Source organism: Rana temporaria, chromosome 2, assembly GCF_905171775.1.
Source record: "Rana temporaria chromosome 2, aRanTem1.1, whole genome shotgun sequence".
NCBI classification, from domain to species: Eukaryota; Metazoa; Chordata; class Amphibia; order Anura; family Ranidae; genus Rana; species Rana temporaria.
In genome coordinates this window covers 347515187-347538823 of record NC_053490.1, presented here as the reverse complement: position 1 = coordinate 347538823, position 23637 = coordinate 347515187, and the positions used below count along the sequence as shown (strand labels likewise).

General features: G+C 45.5%; 1 protein-coding gene across 1 annotated transcript in view; it reads right to left on the bottom strand.

Annotated features, from left to right (window-relative positions):
* PIK3C2B (phosphatidylinositol-4-phosphate 3-kinase catalytic subunit type 2 beta) overlaps window positions 1–23637 on the bottom strand; it is a 1746470-nt gene that overhangs the window by 869039 nt on the left and 853794 nt on the right. The window contains 3 exon segments of the mRNA XM_040339537.1: window positions 1604–1624; window positions 1626–1691; window positions 1693–1714. Coding sequence (XP_040195471.1) covers window positions 1604–1624; window positions 1626–1691; window positions 1693–1714 — 109 coding nt within the window.

Sequence of the window (23637 nt, the reverse complement as noted above, 5' to 3'; positions counted from 1 at the left end):
AGTGACAACTCGGGGGATATCCTAGACTCTATTTTATGCTTTTACAAAGACCTGTATACCTCTAGGGTTGGCTACAATGACTCCCAATTGAATGACTACTTGTCTGACATATCTCTCCACTCCTTGTCAACGAAGGGGCGTGAAGTGCTGGATGCACCCATCTCGGTTGAGGAAATTGCTGCAGCCATTTCACAAATGCCTGCACATAAGACTCCGGGCTTAGACGGTTTCCCGACTAAATGGTACTCACAATTTAAAGACCTTTTGTGCCCCTTTCTTTTGCGAACCTATAACAAAGCTCTAGATGTCGGGATCCTCCTCCCCAACGATGCGAGAGGCTTTGATTGTATTTCTATTTAAACCCCGTAAGGACCCACTTAAATGAGAATCTTACCGTCAATTTCTCTTAATAATGTGGACGTTAAGATCTGGCCAAAATATTGGCAAACCGTCTTGAACACTGTAGTCACATCCTTGGTCAATAGTGACATTGGCAGGTGGCATTGGTTGGCACTTGCAGGTGGCATTGGTAGGTGGCACTGGATGCCAATATTTAGAATCGGGGCAGTCGATGTATGATGCCAATTTTTGTGGCCAATATTTTAAGCCAATGTTTCTTTTTCTTGGCAGGCGGGCAATGGTTGGCACTAGCAGATGTCACTGGTTGGCACTGGCAGGTAGCACTGGCGGTTGGCACTGGCAGGTGGCACTGGTTAGCAGTGATTGGCACCATCAGGTGGCACTGGAAGTTGGCACTGGTTGACCCTGGCAGGTTTCACACTGAGCCAATTTGTCAGTTTCAGTTACACTATATGCAACTGAATGCAGAGACCAGCTGTCAGAATTTAGTGTGATGTCGGGGAGTGGGCGGATCCAGGGTGGACAGGCTTTGCAGCTATCAAACACGAGTCAATGATTGGGCCTGCTTAAAGAAATGGGCGGGCCAATACACGTAGCGGCCCGCCCAGATCCCATCCCATTGGGTGGTGTTTAATAGGTCCTGCCCCACCCCCGACACTCACAGCTCCTATCTCTGCATTCAGTTGCAAATCAGTTTTACACACTGAGCACAGAAACGCTCAGTGTGTGAAACTGTCAGTGGAGTGTGGGGAAGGGAGGTAATCAGCCATATTTGCACATATATTGGTCAGCCTCTAGTTAACAATGGCAACACACGCCTGGTGCCCTTATTTAAAATGGCCCCGGCCGCCGCCTGGGCCGTGCAATGCTAAGGCCCAGTGAGCCTATTGCCTCCTGGGATTGATGACAAACATCTCCCAGGAGGCATTACAGACAAGAAATAAGGCGCTCAGCCACGGCCCGAAAGGAGGATATAGATAATTCTATTAAAATAAAACAGTAAGTTTAAAAAATATATGCAATTTGTTTTTAAGCCCCCGGAGCAGCTTTGAATGCTGAGGACTTAAAGTGGGTGGAACGCCACTTTAAGGTTATGCATGCCTAAAGAAGCAGAATAATAATACATAGCAATATTAATGATAAAAAAATAAAAATGATTACATAACATAATTAAATATTAACTAAATGATTACTAAATAAGTACTAAGAAATGTATGCATGCAATTGATATTTTTATATTTACCTGCAGAATGATGCTGTCTGGCCTCATCTAGATTTGGTGTACTGAAACTAGTACTACCATGCTTTGAGGCTGGCCATAGTCCCAGTAAATCGGCGACCACAGGTTAAAAGCCTTGAAATGAGAATACAAAAAGTAAAATTATTTAGAAAAACAAATCACATGAAACTATTGCCGAAAAGTTATTCTGCAATTACCATAAAGATGCCCGGTAATCTGCATGAAACCTAGCTTATGATGGGGTGGCACTCTGGCCTAGCAGTAGAAAGGGTCGCTGGCTCGAATCCCAACCACAACACTACCTGCCTGGAGTTTGCAAGTTCTCCCTGTGCCTGTGTGGGTTTCCTCCGGATACTCCGGTTTCCTCCCATATTCCAAAGACATGCTGGTAAGTTAATTGGCTTTTGTCCTAATTGGCCCCAGTTTATGAATGTGAGGTAGGGACCTTAGATTGTAAGCTCCTTTAGGGTAGGGACTGATGTGAATGTACAATGTATATGTAAAGTGCTGCATAAATTGGGGGCGTGGCCAAGAGCGGCATGTGAGCGGACGTGTCTCACAGAGCTCCCTGTAAGCACACTGCAGTGATCCTTCTCCCGGCAGAATATTGCTGGATTCCGGTCCCAAACACCGCATCGAAGTACCGCGGCATCCAGGGAACACACCGCCCCGCACGTCTGCCCGTTTACTGGTATGATGACCCGCAAACAGCTCAAGGGAGATGAGCTGCAGGACCTGCAAAATGGCGCCGCCGCCGGCTGGAAGACACGAGGGGACAAGAAGGACACGGGTAAGAATCCCCCCAAGACACCTAAAGCCAGGGGAAGGAGGCACCCAGGGATATGGTGTACTATGCACAGAAACTTAATGGCATAGCAGACCGTCCCTCGGATGAGGAGCTGGACGCCACGCCAGATATCTTTCACACACAGATGCAGAGGCCTGGCTCTGCCCAGGCATCGCAGCAGGCCTCAATCCAAATAGCAGCAGAGGTACATGCGGAGGAGGAGGGGGAATGATGAGGGCATGGAGCAACCCACACTAGCCCAGATACTTAAAGCGGTCAATAAATGTTGGCCTCGGTGCAGACATTGCAGCAACACTTTGGGGGGATTGAGGAGGAGGTGGGATTGATTCGACACGACTTCCAGAAAATAAGGGAACGCACTACAGCGGTGGAAAGTCGTGTAAGCGAGGTGGAAGATAGAATGGCCCCCCCTCATTAGGGATCTACAGGTCACAGCTAGAACAGCGATAAACCAACGAAAACCGCAACGAGACATTGAGAACCGTTTTTGAGGAGGAGCAATGTCGTATAGTGGGCCTCCCTGAAAAAACGGAGGGCCGAGACCCCACTGCATTTGTGGAAGCCTGGCTTCAAGAAGTCTTTGGAAAAGATTCCTTTACACCTTTTTACTCAGTGGAGAGGGCGCACAGGGTGCCCACCCAGACCTCTCCCACCGGGCAATCACCACGTACCATGCTGGCCAAATTGCTCAACTTTAAGGACAAGGAAATTATTCTGCGATTGGCCAGAGAGCGCCGCAACATTCAATTCAATGGAGTGAGAGTGTCCTTCTACCCCGACTTCTCTGCGGAGGTGCAGAGAGAAGGGCCAAATTTGGGGAAAGTGAAGAGGAGATTTGCAACGCCTGCGGGCAACTATGCAATGCTTTACTCTGCTAAACTTTGCATCATTGCAGGCGGCAGGGCCCGTTCTTCGAATCGGCGACGGATGCCTCATCTCGTGGCTTGATATGAACGAACAGTTGATTCGCCAGGCGGAGAGGCAGGAGGCAGTCGCGGACTGAACTATCCTGTTTTGATGAACAAGTGGCGCGGGTGGGTAAGCCGGTTCAAACCCCCTATGTGTTTTTCTTTTTTTTTCTGATTTTTATCTCCCTCCTGGGAGTGTTGGGGGGGGAATGTTTTCTTTGCCACTAGCCATAGGGTCCTAGGACCGGGAGAGAACATTATATGCAGATGACAAAAAAAGAGCCTTGATCTGACTTTGTTACTACTCGAATTTGTGCGAACTGGTTTTATTTTTTTCCCCCCTTTTCCTAATTGACTTTCCAGGTTTTTACGTGAGACTTGTATCGCATAGGCGGTGCCCAGAGAGGCACAGGAGAGGGACTGCAGGCTGCATGTTGCGTCTGTGGCGGGGAAGGGGCACAGGTTTAGCCCCCACAGCAGTGCGCTGCAAAGATGTTATGTTTTTTGTTTTTTTTCATGTTGGTCCTACTAATTTTTCTTTGTTTTATGGCTGATGCTCTCCTCTCACCGCACTCGGATGGACTGCCACTTCGGACCCTCACGCCCGGAACTGCAGGGCCTGCAGTTGCCCGGGTTACACATGACCCAAGCGGTAAGGTATTGATGGTCATGGTGCAGCGAGGCTTGCTTGACTGCTTACACAGTGTCCTAACACTTCCTCCCTGTACTGTATATCTTGTTTTATTGCTATTATTGGTAGATTTCAAAGGAGGACTCTTATCTTACATTGGCAAAGTTAAATGCAATATACCCGCTGGCAGGAATGAGAGGGGTAGTGTCTGCTATGGTGGGTGGTGGGTTGATATGACATGTGATGCTCTTTTAAGACGGTACGTGATGACAGGATAGCAGTAATTTCATGCAATATAAGGGGACTGGGGGACCCACTTAAAAGAACCATGGTATCCGTAATGCCTTGAGGAAGCATTTTCCCTGCCAATATGTGTCTTGAAGGAGACTCATTTGACTCCAGACACTGTGTCCATTGGATAGGGTTCGCTTGGGCGGGATGGTCATATCATTCCACTCACACCCTCCTATTCAAGGGGGGTGAGTGTACTGGTACATAAGTTCCCCTAGATTTTCAACTACTAGACCTCAGGATTGATCAGGAGGGTAAGATATGTGTTTTACTGTGTAGAGTGTACCAGTTAACATTCATTCTCGCTGCGCTATATGTTCCCCCTCCTTTCAGCCCTCAAATATTGCGTATCCTCCTGTCCTTTCAGCTGAGCAACCAGGTGTCCCTTTGATGGCGGGTAGGGGATTTTAATGGGATAATGGACCCGCACCTTGATAGACACCCTGGCCGGGAGGAGACCGGGGACGACAAGGACAGCCCATGGCAAAGTTTATAGAGGAGGTGGGTGGGTAGACCCGTGGAGAATGAGGAACCCCCCTGAGAGGCAGTTTCCTGCTTCTCCAAATCACATATGTCCCTGTCCAGGATTGATCTATGCATGTGCTCATCCTCCGCCACCCAGTACGTCGAAGATGTACAATATCTCCCCCGGTGCATTTCGGATCATTCCCCCATTCTGCTCACCTTGAGGGTCAGGCCTCTTACTACCCTTCCGCGTGCACCATGGAAAACTTAACGCCTTTTGGCTCAACCTTTTCCCTTCCCATGACAAAATTGAACAAGACATTGTGGCCTTTTGGCAGAGACATGCGGATCATCTGGCACGGACACAGCATGGGATGCTTTTAAGGCCTTTCTGAGAGGGATCTTTATTGCAGAGGTAAACGCCATAAAGCGCAGCACGACTGAACAAAGGGAACAGATGGCTCAGATGGTTAGGCGACTGGAAGCAGAGTATATTGCCAATGCAGGGGAGGGATCACTGGAGGCTTGGATTGCAGCACAAGATGCACTGACTAGACTTGACGCCTCCAAGGCAAACAGGAAAAGGTTTCTTTTCAAAAATGGCCTTCTATGAAGAGGGGGAGCAGACCGGGCAAACTCCTGGCCAAAATAGTGCAATCGCAACAGACGTCCCCATCCATTGGAGCTCTGAGGGCGGAGGGGGACAGCTAGTCAATACTCCCTGATCGGGTGATGAGGGAACTGGTTAGATTTTACGCTAACCTATATGAATCAAAGCAAACCAAACCACTGGGGAGGAGACTCTGGATTTTCTGCAGAGGATAGATTCTACCGTGTTTAACGGAGTCCCAGGCGGAGTCCCTTGAGGACTCCTATCACCATTGAGGAGATGATAGAGGCGGCTAATTCTTTCCCTAATAACAAGGCTCCTGGGGATGATGGTATCCCGATAGAAGTGTACAAACAATATGGAGATGTTGTTCTCCCGAAACTGCTTCATACTCTGAATGCGGCCAGGGAGTCGCAGCATCTACCGGACTCCATGAGACAAGCTAGCATAGTCCTCTTACTCAAACCAGGGAAGGATCCATTAGATCCTGGCTCCTATAGGCCAATCTCGCTACTGCAGAGCGATATAAAAATATTGGCAAAGGTCTTAGCAATAAGATTGAATAAAGTAATAGCTAAGATTATACACACGGATCAGTCGTGATTTAATCCCGGAACGGTCCACGACCATTAATCTCAGGAGACTGTTCGTTAACATTCAGTCGACGGCAGACAATATGGGGGATAGAGCACTATTGTCTTTAGATGCTCACAAAGCATTTGATAGCATTGAATGGCAGTTCCTATGGGCGACACTGGGCAGATTTGGATTCGGACCGGTGTTTCAGTCGTGGGTGCGGCTCCTGTACGACTCCCCCCTGGTGGTTATTAGAGAGGAGGGCAGAGTGTCTTCTCCCTTCCCGCTGCATAGGGGGACCCGACAGGGGTGCCCCCTCTCACCCCTGCTGTTTGCGGTTGCCATAGAACCGTTGGCAGCTCTGGTGCGCTCTAACCAGAGGATTAATGGATTTAGGTATGGGTCGACGCATGAAAAACGTATGCTATATGCGGACGATACGATGCTATTGCTGGGAGACACGTCGGGATCCCTTAGCGAGGTGATGTCTGTGGTTCAGACCTTTGTTTCCTACTCTGGCCTACTGATTAATTGGACCAAGTCCGCAATAATGCTATTAGACTCGACGGCTCCGTCGGACCCCACATTGCAGAACATTCCGGTGGCGAACAAATTCAAGTATCTCGGGGTCTGGGTTACCCCCCAGCCTCTGGACTATGTTACGCTTAACCTCTCCCCCTTAGTAGGCAGAATTAAAGAAAAAATCAAAGGTCTGGTCAAAATTGAAAATGTCCCTAGTGGGCAGGGTAAACCTCACGAAGAGGTGTTTATGCCGCAATTATTGTATGTCCTACATAATACTCCCATGGTTGTCCCCCTCAAAGTTTTCAGAATTATCAATCCCTATTCCGCTCTTTTCTGTGGCTTAATAAGACTCCTAGGATCAAACTAGAACAGCTCCAAAGGCCAAATGAGGCGGGAGGGCTTGCCCTCCCAAATCCCTGGTTGTATTACATTGCAGCTCAACTACAACATATTGCCAGAGCCATGAAAGGGGGGACTAGGAGACCTGGTGGTAGACATAGTGAAACACATGACGGAATAGACAACATGGTGACTGGCTCGAATCTTTACAATGTGCCAAATCAAATAGACTCTTTCCCACGTATGCGCTAATGCAGAAAGTCTGGAATAAAACACGATAGCTACAAAACAGAGGGTTTTACGGGACATAGCCCAATTTGGAACAATCGCTACTATGAGGAGCTACTGTCCCTGACATGTGGCGAGCGGTGGAGGAGGTATGGGGTCACACATCTGGTCCATATATTCTCCGGGGGCCGTCTGCTCTCATTTGCGGAGCTCCAGGAGAAGTTTAAACTACCTCAGACAATGCATTTTTTTTATCTGCCAACTGAGGCATGCCATCAGGGCCCAGGCAGGACAACAACCCTTGGATTCTGTCCCCAGCACCAATTTTCCACTTTATGACTGGGGGTGGCTGGTACTAGGGGTTTTATCTCAGAGGCTTACGCTAGGCTTCTATCAGCATTTCTGCCAGGCTTTCCCTCTAGGGTGGTGACCTCATGGGAGGATGACATGGGCACCTTTGAGGAGGAAACAGTGGGAAGAGGCATTGCTGGCTATTAAGGGCTCTTCGCTTAATGTGGCACAACGTTTATCACAACTTTATATTATCCTGCGGGTCCATTTTACACCAGCCAGACTGCATAGGATGGGTTTGGTACATGATGACACATGTCCTAGATGCGCCAGGGACCATGGGGACCTCATTCATCTGCTGTGGCGGTGCCCCAAGCTGCACCTATACTGGGCAGGGGTCCTCAAAACTCTGAATGATGTGTTTATGATCCAGGTACCACAGACCCCCAAGGTTTGCATTTTGGGGATCATAGATGAACTGCCACTTGAGGATAACCCGAAGACAGCCATTGGGAGGGCCCTATTCCAGGCCCGCAAACTCATTCTTACCCATTGGAAAGATGTGGAACCCCCTAGGCTAGGGGAATGGATAGCTCAGATGCAAATTCACCCTCCGGGCAGAGAAATATATATATCAGCATAGGAAGAGACCGGGACGGTTTGAATCGTTATGGGCCCCTTGGTTAAACACCCCGGGCTTGGCCCATTAGAGCTGGTACTGGACAGACTACTCTTATAAGAAGCTGGCGTCAAAGGCGCGAGAACAGAACAAATTACACCCCGCGCAGGTGGGAGGATGAGAGGGCCATGGGATGGGTGCGTCGCTTAAACTGGGCGAGTGTTGGGGAGTGTGAGGGTCCGATGTTACAAATTACCCGTACTACTGTGGTATTTCTAGGTTTAGTGTGAGGAGAGTAGGCCATGTTAAATGTTTGGTATTGTTTCTACTTCTTTGTGTGCTGTTACATGAGGATGATGTGAGACGAATTTGTCAACAAAAAAAAAGTATGTACCCATGTATTTTTTACCATAATGTCAATAAACATCCTTTTTCTCGAAAAAAAAAAAAAGTGCTGCATAAATTGACGGTGCTATATAAGTACCTTAAATAATAATAATAATGATAAATGAACTGTATAACAGAATGTATGTTTTAATGTACTGCAAGTATAGCTATGTAAAGCTCTTATTAACATAATACATTTACTTTTCAGGACAAACCTTTAAAACCAGGTACTGGCCCTGCAAATCATTAAGTGTTGGCAAGTATAGGGAGAGAATTCAGGGTATTTTTATAAAGCAGAGTAGAGGAACTAGCTGAATTTTGGTCGGTGTGCACGCCTCGCTGTTCAACAGAAGCCAAACAATCATGCTGGAAAACAGTATTTGATCACTGCATGCAACAAATGACTGCAGTGCTGATGTATGTATTATATTATGATGCAGGGGGGAGCAGCTGGTAAAAATGCAATAGGACTGCAGGGGAAAGCCCTGCAATCCACATTACTTGTGAGGATGCAGGGGTTATGTCAGTTTTTCCGTTCAAACCCGCTGGTTGAAAAGTAAAAAAAAATGTATATACTTAGTTGGTGAGTTTATTTACAGCAAATGATTCAGACATTCACAGACAACATTTGTCACACTGATACCACAGCAATGTGATGATCGTAATGCTCATCATGGTAAAGATTTAAAATAAATTGGGAAAAAATTTGGGGAGAACCAGTGAACTTATGATTAATCTATATAAGTACAACCTGGTGTAGAATTATTCTATTGTGTACAGTCTGTTATTCGAAATTGCATTTTCTAAAAAGCATAATGTGCACTCTTTTCTAAAAATATGTATCAACATTATTAGGCTTACAAATTAAACAGATACTTATGACAGGGTACATTCATGACATGAAGGTCAGCAGGAGGAATTACTGATTTCTTGAGTGTTTTTTATTTTTGACAACTTTAGCTGTGAATTTTCTTAGCAACAGATCAAAAGTTTGGGACATGGACAAAAGTAGGGGTAGTAATATTTTTTTTACAAGAAGCTCTTTATTTGCAAGGATTAGTTCACCAATCACTTTACCAAATCTGAATATTTTTTTATTTTTTTGCTGAAGATGGTTCCAGAGGAGCTGTGTAGAATCTACTGCTGTACATTGCAAGAATGATTCATTCCCTATAACGGAAGAACTTGTTGAATGCCATTAATATTATAGTAAAATATATTACATTACATCCAAAAATTAAGCAGCGCTATGGAGATCAAAACATTAATAGCATACATTTTCCACAGTGGTTGCAAATTCAGATCTTTAAAAACACAAAATTTAGGTTCAGCACCTCAGACGGACAAATAAGAAAAATATTAATGAAAAACTATCAAAACTGTGTTTTTTAATAGGCAGTTTTGTGTGTGTATGGTTACAGTGGCAGTGAGTGCAAGAGTGTGCATCAGTGTAGTGGCGGTGAGTGCAAGATAGCACGTCAGGTTCAGTGGCCACAAGTACAACAGCGTGCAACAGAAAACACAAGAGCAAGTGTTGGGTGTTGTGGTAGTCCGTGCACTGTCCATGAGAAACTACATACCCAGGAAATGGAGAACCACAAGCATGCAGCATAAACATACAATATCAACATTGTGATTATGATGGTGGCCATTGTGAGCAGCGCATGTACAAAGTAGGTACTGCAATAAGTGTCAGTGTCCTGTGAATAAAGTGAAGCAAACCCATGAAGTAATAGAGAGAGCTAGCTTTGCATCCCCTCTCACCTTGTGGGCTATCCCAAAGTAGTGTGTCTTGTGATGCTTGAATGTCCATTAGCAGCCATGAACCACAAGTATGCAGCTCAAACATGTGCTGTTCAGATTTTTCATCATAATGATGGCTGTTGTCATTAGCACATGTCCAAAGTAATGCAGTAAACACACCTGGTTCTCCGAATACTGGCAGAAGAGTTGCCCCCACCTGTTTCTAAAAGACAACTCCAGAGGCCTGGGATGATACTCTCAAAGCTTTGAATATACACCACTGGCTGACAACCAACAAAGTTTTTATTTCTTTCACTAGATGCAGGGAAGGTGTTAGACAGGGTGGCCTGGGTCTATATGGAGATGACCCTTGACTCCCGGACAAATTGTAATGTCCCTTTATGCCTTCCCATCTGCTAAAGTTAATGTCAATGCCTTCCGGCACCAGACAGGGGTGTCCCCTTTCTTCGCTTCTGTTTATCATCACCCTGGAACCCTTTCTTCGGCAGCTATGTGAAAACCATTTGATCAAGGGCATCTCGGACAGACTTTAAATTGGCAACATTTGCTGACGACACCTTGTTATTCCGTTCATCTTTGCCCACTTTACAACATGACTTAGACCACTTCCAGTTGTTGCCTAACCAAAAAAATAAGTATGTGAAATCGAATGCTCCAAATGTTATGCTACTAGCCAAAGAGACTTCATATTGCAAGAGGCAGTTTCCCTTTGGCTTGGAAAGAAGACGTCATAACTTATTTGTGCATACAGCTTTCGTCTGAAACTCACCAACCTTTACAGCCATAGCCATCCAGCTCTACTGTCTCTTATCATCCAAGACATATTTTGTGGGAACAAAACTTGTTATTCTTGTTTGGAAGGGCTGCCATCTTAAAAATGAATCTATGCCGCACTTGCTTTAAACGTTTTACAAACAGTTCATATAGAGTTTTGACAGCATATTTTGTATCCTTGAAGCACATTATGCTCAAGTTTCTCTGTCAGGACAAAAAACCATCATATCTCAGTCCTACCCTTCTGGCTCTAACCAAAAGCACAGGGTGGCCTCTGTCTCGTAGAAATTGAGAAATTCCAATAGGCCTGTCATCTAGTGAGGGTGACTAATTGGTCAGTGCATACGAGGATCAAACATTGGGTCTTGGCAGCACAGATTATTTCACTGTTCCTTTAAGACTCACGTCGATCCCAGGTTTAAAGTTGTATCCTCTTATAGGTCCAACTCTTATGCCGCGTACACACGACTGTTTTTAATGTCATGGAAAAAACAAAGTTTTTTCTCAACGTTATTATACACACGATCGTGAAAAAAAATGCTCAAGCAAAGCGCGGTGATATACAACACGTACGATGGCACTATAAAGGGGAAGTTCCATCGGATGGCGCCACCCTTGGGGCTGATTTTTGTGTTACCGTGTGTTAGTAAATGTTTGGTGAGAGACAATTCGCGCTTTTCAGTCTTGTGCTTTAAAGATTGTTTTCTGGTGTTCAATTTGTGCTTGTTGGTTTGTATCTGTCTTTCAGTTTGTATCTGTTTTTTTGCAGTGCGTTCTTGTCCACTTGTTACTGTTTTCAGGTCGTTTCGTCAGTGCGTTCTTTTATTTCGTTCTGATTAGACGACCATTTTTCTAGCCATGTTGCGGGTACATTCTTGTCGCCGAGATTGTCCTGTACTTGGTGCTGGGATTTTCTGCTTTATCCCGGCTCCGGTCCATGAACAGGGTGAGGAGGAGTTCATGGGCCAAGAATCGGTTGCTCCAGTGGGACCAATTCTGCCACATGCCTCTGCTGCGGGAGATCCAGGAGAATAACCCTGATGACATCAGTAATTCTCTTAGGATGTCTGACCCCCGTTTTTCAGCATCTCTTGGCTTTGGTGTCCCCCTATTTCACCAGGCAGGACACAGTTATGCGGGAAGCCATCACTGCTGAGCAGAGGCTAGTTGCTACGTTGTGCTACCTGGCAACAGGGAGAATCTTGCAGGATCTCAAGTTCTCGACAGGCATCTCCCCCAGGCTCTGGGCCTCATAATCCCGACACCTGTTCTGCCATAATCCAAGTCCTACTATATTAAGGTACGTTTTGTCCTTTAACCTCACATGCTATATGTATTTAATGCTTGCTAATGTATAGTATTTTTTGAATCAGTCCCTATTCCATGATTGTAATATGCTGTGAACTGTCCCATTTGTCCCCCATGGATGCTGTAAGCTTGTAATGCTCCTTTTTTGGCCTACATGCAATTTCCAATAGCAAACCTCTCCAGCATTCTATCCTGGGGCCCAAACCACACCTAGCCTAATCCACTTCCCAATGTATTTGACTGCTCCATTGTAGTGCTTGACCCTCCTACCCCCCCCTTAAATGTGCGCATTTATTTTATTTTTCAAATTCAGATAGAGTGCTAGAGCCTTATTTCTTGAGGTCCCCAACTCATCTTGAACCCCCCCCCCATAAAATATTTGTATTGGGCCATCAGAGGGGGTGAGGAATCTGATTAGTGATCCTTTTTTTTGTCTTAAAATACTCCTCAAATTAACGATATACTGATATTTTGGCAAAATATTTTTTGGATAATCTGCTTGCAATGTTTATGTCTCAAAGTATTTTTTTTACCTCACAGTTCCCTCTACGCACAGGAATGGCAGACTGTGGCATCAGAGTTTTCACAGCGTTGGAACTTTCCCAACTGTGGAGGAGCCATTGATGGCAAGCACGTCCGCATCGTGACCACCACCCCGTTTGGGATCCTATTAATTTTAATTATAAAGGGTTCCACAGTATAGTGCTGATGGCGGTGGTGTCTGCCAATTACAAAATTTATTTTTGTAGATGTGGGGAAAAATGGACGGATGTCTGACGGCGGAGTGTTTGCCCAGACGGAGTTCGCCCAACGGCTCCAATCAGATGACCTGGCATTGCAACCTGCGGCAGAGAATGGGAGACAACCCTTTGTTTTCATCACGGATGAGGCGTTTGCACTGGGTCCCCAACTGATGAGGCCTTTTCCCCAAATGACCCTCACCCCTGAGAGGAGGGTGTTTAATTTCAGGCTGGCCAAAGCCAGAAGGGTTGTTAAAAATGCCTTTGGCATCATGGCCAGCCGTTTCCTTCCTTCCGCCTCACGGTTGGAATCACGTTGTAATGTGCTGTTGCATCCTTCATAACTTTAAAAAAAAAAATCCCCAATTGTTTATCTTCTGTTGGGCCTGAGGCCGCACTACAATCAGAAATGGCATTGCCGGGCCAGGAAGCTGGCCCCCCAAAGCAGCTGTGATGTCCGCCAACAGTATTTCGAGTATTTTATGGGTAGGGGGGCCATTGCAATGCCTGATGAGGTTTGAATGTTCTATCCTTTTTTAATAAAATTATATTTTTCTTCTGAAAACATTTTTTTTTTCCCTTTGGGTTTCTTTTAGCTTTCTCCCTAGGTTCTACTAGTGCACTTGTAGTGCATGTGTATTTTCCCTTTACCATATACCCATCATTGTCAGTGTAAACACCCCAAATATTTATTGGTATTTTAGGCAACATTGATATAAGAAGCCACACATTGTTGAGTATCAAATCTTTTTTTATTGTTTACATTTAAATGTTGTTATTTTTGGGGGGGAGGGGTAAAAATATAATATATTTGTATATAAAATGTATATATTTTTTTGGGGGGATAAAAAATATAAAATATATATTTTTTTGGGGTAAACATATGAAATATTTTGTTTTGTTTTTTGGTAAAATATTAAAAATAAATAAAAATTTTGAAAAATATAAAAAAAATTGGGGTTATCTTGCTAAAACGCATGAACATGTACAATTGTACTAAAAACAATTACAAACATTACAAAACAATCAAAACAAACAAATTTTAAAATTATTTTTTGGGGGCATATTCCACAATTTTACAATCTTTTTTGTCTGATACAGTGTTAACTAAATAGGCATGGTGAAATTAGTAAACACTGTATCAGCACAAAAAAGGTTGTATTATTATTAGGTGAGCGAATGAACGATGATTCCTACGACCGATTATTGTGCCACGAACATGAAACTTTACATCTTGAACTGTACTACATTAAAGAAAAAGCACATTCAGCACCATGATATTAATACTGTGAATAAAGGATGATGAGCGCAAACTGAAAATCTAACAGTGAATAACAAGACAGTCCATAAGGACTGATAGCAATCTATTTGTTAAACTAAACCAATGGGCTGTGCATTAAAGGTGAAAAAGCTCCCAAAAGAGGAACTAAATTCAATAATAAAGTCCGAAATTTAAGTGAATAAAAGTGCTGTGTCAGTAATGGACAAGTCTTCTGTCCTTGGAACATCAATGTGAAGAATCTGGATACACTTCGCTAAGCCTGGGCTCACAGAGCGCTTACCTCCAGTCACTGGGTAATGTGCATCAACGAAATCCTCCAAAGCCTGGGGCAGGATCCAAACAGTGGGTGACTCGTATTCCACAGAATCCTCCAAGTGCTGAGGTGGGAGTCGAGGGATGTTCTCTGTGTCTAATGACAGTACAGGTCCAGGCAAGAGCGAAGTCAACTCAGCAGGATAGCCACATCATATATCAGGAGCAAATATGGAAATAAAAGCTCTCATAGTGAAGTATGTAAGCACTTTTGGGTTTAATAACGGTAAAAAATGTGCTTACATCAAGAAAACGGGTAAAAAACGCCAAACAGCGCACTTTCCGGTGGGACGGTCAAGGTTTCGCGTCACTTCCAGTCACGTCTAACCTTACGCGTACGTCACGTCACGTGACTTCATCAGAGGTTACTGAGTGACTGTCAGATGCTGTCTTATATAGTACAAAGAGGAAATGGGTCCGCGGCCATTTTGGATTACAAACGCCATTTAAAAACAAGACTAAAATGCGGCCATGTTGTAGAAGGGCAAAGAAAAGGAAAGGATTTAATCTAAATTTAAATCGGTTGCCGTAAGATTAATACGGACCAGAGAATATTAGATTAAACGAGCAAATCGTCTTAAATACATAGAGTATCAAATGCCAAAAATGTATATTAAATATATGAAACATATTAAAAACTTGTCAAAGTAAAAATATTAATAATATGACAAGATAACAGACTACGGACACTTACAATTCAATTAATAAAGGTAACTAAACCAATAACTGACGGGATCCTAAAAATATGTGTATAATAAATAATACTCTATTTATGTATTTAAGACGATTGCTCGTTTAATCTAATATTCTCTGGTCCGTATTAATCTTACGGCAACCGATTTAAATTTAGATTCCTTTCCCTTTTCTTTGCCCTTTTACAAAATGGCCGCATTTTAGTCTTGTTTAAATGGCGTTTTGTAATCCAAAATGGCCGCGGACCCATTTCCTCTTTGTACCTATATAAGACTGCATCTGGACAGTCACTCAGTAACCTCTGATGAAGTCACGTAACGCGTAAGGTTAGACGTGACCGGAAGTGACGCGATACCCTGACCATCCACCGGAAGTGCAGCTGTTTTGTGTTTTTTACCCGTTTTCTTGATGTAAGCACATTTTTTACCTTTATTAAACCCAAAAGTGCTTACATACTTCGCTATGAGAGCTTTTTTATTTCCATATTTGCTCCTGATATATGATGTGGCTATCCTGCTGAGTTGACTTTGCTCTTGCCCTGGACCTGTACTGTCATTAGACACAGAGAACATCCCTCGACTCCACCTCAGCACTTGGAGAATTCTGTGGAATACGAGTCACCCCACTGTTTGGATCCTGCCCAGGCGTTGGAGGATTTCGTTGATGCACATTACCCAGTGACTGGAGGTAAGCGCTCTGTGAGCCCAGGCTTAGCGAAGTGTATACAGATTCTTCACATTGATGTTCACATTGATGTTCCAAGGACAGAAAACTTGTCCATTACTGACACAGCACTTTTATTCACTTAAATTTTCGGACTTTATTATTGAATTTAGTTCCTCTTTTGGGAGCTTTCACCTTAATGCACAGCCCATTGGTTTAGTTTACAAATAGATTGCTATCAGTCCTTATGGACTGTCTTGTTATTCACTGTTAGATTTTCAGTTTGCGCTCATCATCCTTTATTCATTACTTTTATTTGTTGTTGGCACATTTTAGATTCGAGCAGCATTTTGTTTATGTTTTTTCACTGGTTAACATTAATTTTCACGGTTGGGCCAGCGCTTTAGTTCACCTACTTTCTGTTCCATGATATTAATACTAATCTGAGTACACAGGAAAATTACTTACTTTTTCTAATGACTCTTTTAATTTTCTGGTATTGCTCCTGCTCCCTCAACTTGATGTCAGACCATCTTTTTGCGGAGCTGTTCCTTTGATCTGCGCACCCCAAATTTTTTTGTACAGAGTTTGACCACTTTGTCCATTATTTGGGCCTTCACCTGATTAGGCTTTTTGTATGGGCCATGTTTAGCATCATAATCCTCCCTCCCGCAATATTGCCACTATTTCAAACATCTCCTCAAAAACAATGTTTTGTGGCCTTGTATCTCTGGGATCTGGGTGTGGGTTCCTCCTGGTTTTCCTCCTCGGTTGAGGTTGCCACTTGCAGAGTGTCCCGCCATGTTGTCTTGCACTAGACGAGCGAGAAGGGGCGGGGAAAGTACTAGAACGAATGTCTGGGGCAGGGAAAGCGTGCGGAGCTTCACCGCATGCACAGTGTATATAACGGTAATCCGCATGGGTCAAAACGATGTTCATGTGTGTTAGAAGGTGAAGCAACAAACGTGTAGATCGAGGGTATGTAACATTTTTTCGACTTTACTGATCAGTGGATGAGTTTGTGGCCTATATAGGGTGAGAAAGATTAGTAGTAGAGGCTTGACTGACATCAGTATTTTTTGTCTTGATTTTTTTGACTTGCAGAAATCATGCAGGTTTTTAAGGACGACAACTTTATGTCAGAGTTTCTGCAAAGATGGAAGGATCTGCCAATTTTATGGCAGATAAAAAGTAATCTGAATAAAAACAAAGAAGCCAGGAATCAAGCACTGGAGAGCCTGCTTGCATTTGTGAAATACCAGATCCCCACAGCAACTATCAAGGATGTCAATAAAAAAAATTGGGACCATTAGGGGCACATATCGTTCTGAACAAAGTAAAGTATTAAAATCAATGAGGTCAGGAGCAGCTGCAGATTAGATCCACAAGTCTAATCTGTAGTACTTCAGTCAACTACATTTCTTTGATGATCATCTGGAAGCAAGGGAATACCTTTCAAACCCTTCCCCCAGAAGTAGCTCCAGCCTTCCCTGCAGCCAACCCCCCAGCCTTCCCTGCAGCTAAGATAAGCCATCTTCGGAGGAACAACCGGAGTTCCTGGAGGAGCCTGATTTTCCCACATGGAGCCAGGTATTATAATTTGCTAAAGATTTTTTGTACTAAAAGTATAATGATGTCAAATAGATGTTACTAGTGCTCAAAATGTAATGATTGAACAAAAAGTGTTGGACATATCCATAGACAGTAGTGGCCAAAAATTATGGGGACAAGAATAAAAAATGCAGGGGTCAGAATGATTGTCTTTAATATTTATTAGCATTTAATTTGCAACTGTCATGAGGTGAAAAATGTATGTGATAGATGAAGACCAAAATTTAACTATGTACCTTTTTTATACACAGACAAAGCAAAGCCAGGATGAGGGGGGAGAAAATGTGGGCCAGGAGGAGGCAGGGCCCCATTGGGACACAGGAGGAGGCAGGCCCCAGTAGGACACAAAAGGAGGCACAGTGTAACACCAGGTCAAAGATACCTCCTCTCCGCATTCCAGGCAAAAAGGGCCAGAAGGCTTATACAGATGGAGAGGAGACACAGGCCCTCAGAGAGCCCCCACCTCTGCAGAGGGGTTTGCTGCCCTTATTGGTCACAAGCTTCCAACAATGGAGATGGGCCAGCGTCTCCGATGTGAAACACAAATTTTTGAAGGCGGTCAACATGGCATGATGGGAAAGCTCACCGATTATACCGACCTTGTGCAGATCGCTCCTCCTGTTCCTGCTCCGCCACAAGCTCTCCTCCAGGGACACAGGCCTCCGAAGACTCGGTTATCAAAGGCTGCAGGGAAAGACTGCAGGGAAGGCTACAAAGAAAACAAGAAATTGATGATATATGTGCCTCTCATGGTCCCAATTTTGTTCTTGACATCCTTTGGTTGTTTGCTGTGGGGATCTGTGTCTGCACAAATTCAAGCAGGGTCTCCAGTGCTGCTTCCTGGGCCTCTTTGTTTTTATTACCTATGTTTTTGGTCTGCCTTCACCTTTATTTTATTTTAAACCAGAATAAATGGATTTTGGTTTTCTGTCAAAACTTGACCATGTGTTTTTATTAACCACTTCCATACCGGTCCTATTTTGGCACTTCTCTCCTGCATGCATAAATTATAATTTTTTTGTTAGAAAATTACTCAGAACCCCCAAACACTATATATGTTTTTTAAGCAGACACCCTAGGGAATAAAATGCCGGCCCATTGCAACTTTTTATCTCGCACAGTATTTGCAAGTATTTGGAAGTGGTTTTTAAACAAGATTTGCCGTGAGATCACTGTTATCGGCGGTGGGAGAGGGCCCCCCGCAGCTCTCCTGCACCCTCCACCGCTTACCGGAGCCGTCGGCAGCGGCAGAGGCGATCGGGTCCTGTCCCCTGCTCGGCTGGGATACGAGTGGAACAAGATGGCCCCCCACCCGTCTCCATAGCATAGCAGGGCGGGAAGCTGACGTCAAAACATCACTTCCGCTTCTTTAAAGCCAATATTTTCTTGTTGTAATTTTTCCAAATGACAATTTTTTTTTTTTTGCATTTAGTCTAAATATGGGATCTGAGGTCTTTCTGACCCCAGATCTCATATTAAGAAGACCTGTCATGCTTTTTTCTATTACAAGGGATGTTTACATTCCTTGTAATAGGAATAAAAGTGACCCATTTTATTTTATTTTTTACGTGTAAAAATGTATAAAATAAATAAAATAAATAAAAAAAAAACCAATTTTTTTTAAAGCGCCCCTGCATATGAAAACGGTGTTTCAAACCACACAAGTGAGGTTATCACCGTGATCGTTAGAGCGAGAGCAATAATTCTAGCCCTAGACCTCCTCTGTAACCTCAAAAAGATTGCAACCTATAGAATTTTGAAGTGCGACATGTTGGCTATCATTTTACTCAGCGTAACATTATCTTTCACAATATAAAAAAAAATTGGGCTAACTTTACTGTTGTCTTATTTTTTTATTCAAAAAGTGATTTTTTTTTCCCCAAAAAAATGTGCTTGTAAGACCGCTGCACAAATACGGTGTGACAAAAAGTATTGCAATAACCCACCATTTTATTCTCTAGGGTGTTAGAAAATATATATATATATGTTTGGGGTTTTAAGTAATTTTCTAGCAAAAAAAAAATGTTTTAATCTTGTAAACCACCAAGGGGCAGATCCATAAAGCACTTACGCCGGCGTATCTCGAGATGCGCGGCGTAAGTGTAAATATGCGCCGGCGTATCTATGCGCCATATCCCCAAACGAGATACGCCTGAAAAAATAGTTATTTCCGACCGACGTAATTTTTCTACACCGGCGCATCGTGGGCGCAAAAATACGCTGGACGCACCATTGTTTTGCTATGCAAATATGCAAATGAGGGAGATACGGCGATCCACAAAAGTACGTTTGTCCGGCGCAGGCTACGCGATGTGCGCATAAGCTGTATGTCCTGTCTAAAGTTACCCCCCATAAAAGCAGCTTTAACTTTGCACCAGACGTGTGCAGGTCAGCTAAAGCAACACCGTTAGGCCCCATACACACGGGAGGATTTATTCCACGGATACGGTCCAGCGGACCGTTTCCGCGGATAAATCCTCTCGAGGATTTCAGCAGATTTAATGCGATGGAGTGTACTCACCATCGCATTGAAATCCGCGCCGAAATCCTCTGGCGATGACGTGTCCGCGCCGTCGCCGCGATTATGACGCGCGACGTGCGCGACGCTGTCATATAAGGAATCCACGCATGCGTCGAATCATTACGACGCATGCGGGGGATCCCTTCGGACGGATGGATCCGGTGAGTCTATACAGACCAGCGGATCCATCCGTTGGGATGGATTCCAGCAGAATGGATTTGTTTGGCATGTCAGCAAATATTCGATCTGCTGGAAATCCATCCCAGGGGAGAAATATCTGCGGAAACAGATCCGCTGGAGTGTACACACCATAGGATCTATCCGCTGAAACCCATTTGCTGGGATTTTTCAGCGGATGGATTCTATCGTGTGTACGGGGCCTTAGGGACGAGCTGAGCAGCCACACTTGCAGGACAACAATCTGTATGCCAACATGCCAGGGGCATCCGTGGTCATAGCTATACTACTGGCTTTAGATGCGCGTAGAAGGAGGAGGGAACGAAGGAGGAGGAGGAGGGCACAGGAGAGGAGGGCACGGGAGAGGATATACCGACCGCACATAAACGTCTTTGCATGTGTGATTATGAGGTGTATCGCATCTTCAAGATTCACCCTACTGCCATCCTGGAATTAACCACAACCCTGAAAGATGACATCACCAAACAGACACACCGCTCACATGCAGTGGGAGCCACTGGTCAAGGTACTGGCAACACTCCATTTTCCTTGCCAGTGGCTCTTTTCAGCATACAAGTGGAGAGGTGGCTGGGATGGCACAATCCTCCATTAGCAGATGTGTGCACCAGGTTATCCCCGCAATCCTCAGACGCATGGCCAACCAAATCATCAGACCCACCCAGGAGGACCTGCGGATGAAGGCAATGCGTGATTTCTACAGAATTTCAGAATTCCCACGCACCGTGGGGGCCATTGATTGCACCCATGTGGCACTACGGCCCCCCCCCCGTGAGACAGATCTATACCGCAATCGGAAGCACTGGCATTCCATCAACGTACAGGTGATAGCCGATGCCCAATGCCTCATATGGCACGTCTGTGCCAAACACCCAGGGTCCAGCCACGACAGCTACATATACCGTCAAAGCCCCATCCCAATGGAATTCGAACAGAACATGTATGGGGACAGCTGGCTGGTTGGTGAGTGACATGGGTGTCAGGCATGAATGTCCCACCCCATGATGCAGACATCACGAGGGGCACATGCACGACTAACATCCTCCTGTCTTTTCCCTTCCAGGTGACTCTGCATATGCACTTGGACCCCATCTCATGACTCCATTCCGGAATCCCCAAACCCCAGAAGAGGAAAGATACAATGAAGCACACGCACGTACCCGTGTGAACGCACATTTGGCCCTCCTTAAGTCCCTTTTCCGATGCCTGGTCAAGGTCTGTGGGGTACCCTGTTGTATTCCAAAACTTTGTGTGCCAGATCAGCGGGGGCATGTTGCATGCTGCACAACTTCGCCGTGAGAAGGGGGCCTGGAGATTGACATACGTGATGACCTGAACCCCGAATCAGACAATCCCCCCTGACCGAGGCTAACCCGTCTTCTGAGGGTAGAGCTGTCAGGAGATGCCTCACAGTAGGCATCTTTGCATGTTTAAACACACACATTAATCATGGCACAAGCACAATGCACACCACTGTGGTCCCTAGCACACACACCCCACAATCCTCATCAAATTGGATTAGCACAAGTCCACCATGCAGGACTTTGGGAGCAGCAATGCCACGCCAAGGCTCCAATTATGTCACTGTACATTCATTACACCATTCACACGGACCTGGGATCACTTCTCCCTGGTCCTGGGGATCCCTTCTCCACCACAACAGAGGGTGACACCCCTTTTTCTGTCAGGAAATGTCACCCCCACAATCAAACATCATTACAAAAATAAAACAAATCATAATCACAGTAAAATAACAAATAAACAGGCGTGACCCACGCCTGGGGGCGCGGCCACGGGCACGGCTCCTCAGGGAGACTTATGGGGGGGGAATCAGGCGAAGGAGGAGCCTCCCCTGGTCTCTGCCCACCTGGCGGCCTGCCCTCCAAGGCCAGGGCGATGCGCGTGAGGCCCACATTGAGGGCTGCCGTGTTGGCCTGGTCAGGCCACGCACCTCCCTGACCCACAACTGCTGTGGCGGTCTGCAGGTCGTTGAAGCAGGTAATCAGAGCCAGAGAGTTGCAACTCATGTCCTGCATGGACTCCTTGATGGAGGCCAGGCTCTCCTCCATCCGGTCCCAAAGTCTGGGTGACCTGATCCAGATGACGGGTCTGACGGTATGGTCCCTCCTTAGATTTTCCGGCAGAACCTCTGCCACCCCCCTTGTCTTGCGGGTCACCTTCCTGCCTCCTTATGAGGCTTGTGGCCTGGGAGAAGGGGAGCCCCTTGGGGGGGAAGCCCTGTTGAGGGGGGAGTGGGAGGGGCTAGCCCTGATGGAGGCCTGACTGGTGCCAGCATCAGGGCTAGACTCCTCCAAATGGAGCGTGACCTCATTCCCAGAGATCACCTCCTCCTACTCAACCTCCTCATGAGGAGAGCTGGGGCCACTCTCCTGCACAGAGAACTCCGGGCTTGCCTGGGGGGCGGCATCAGCCTGATGTCCGGGGGATGGTGCAGACTGGCCAGATGGCCCAGCACCCTCCTGCACATCTGTGGATGACACAAAACATTCACATGTTGGAGGATCCACACACTTGTCACATATCCCCTTCCCCTCCCACACATGCTACACACCAGATAGAAAAAAAACACACTTGCCTGTCCTCAAGACCTCCTCAATGGAGTCAAAGCCAGGCAGTTCCTCCACTTGCTGCCTGTGGAGGCACTGGGCAACCACCCGCTCCTCATCAATGAGCCTGATAATGGATGCAGGTCCCCCTCCAGTGCCCCTGGCATGAGCTGAAATCTTTGCCAGATTCCCACGAACCACGCGCCTGAGATCATTAATCTTTTTATGATCTCATTGGGGTCCTGGTCTCACCCCCCAATGCATCGACATCGTCTGCGATGTCTTGCAGGATATGCCTCCTCCTGGCCTTGGTGGTGTCCCGACTCATAGGCCCACGGAGAAACCGACCATATTGGGCCATGGCCTTCACAATAATGGCTTTCTCCCGCAGGGAGTAGTTCAACTTGAGCGCATCGAGGCCTTTTGCGTAATGACTGCGCTCCCCAATAAGCATTTTTATAAATAAATAAATAAATAAACTTCCTCTTCCTCTCTGATATCTCACAAAAACACACGATCCAAAAAACACAACCGACACGACACAAACCTACAAACAGCAACAGACAACGGAACAAAAGCACCTTGCTTCAGGGATGTACTTTTGCAATGGACGGGCGTATGTCTGGGCCTATTTATGCCCTGGGCGTATCTCACTGATTACGTCGGGCCGAGTTCTGAGCATGCGCAGAGAGGCGCTGACCATAGTCAGCGTCATGCGCAGTCAGGCCGGCCCTTCATTTGCATGGGATCACGGCTCATTTCAATGGAACACGCCCACTTCCTTCCCACTTTTCAATTACTCCTCGGAATTTACGTCGCGCCGGTGCAAATTTGGGCGCAAATACTATGAGGATACGGTACTTGCCTCTCTAAGTTGAGCCAGCGTAACGGAAAGGAGATGCGCTATGCCGGTGTATATATACACCAAT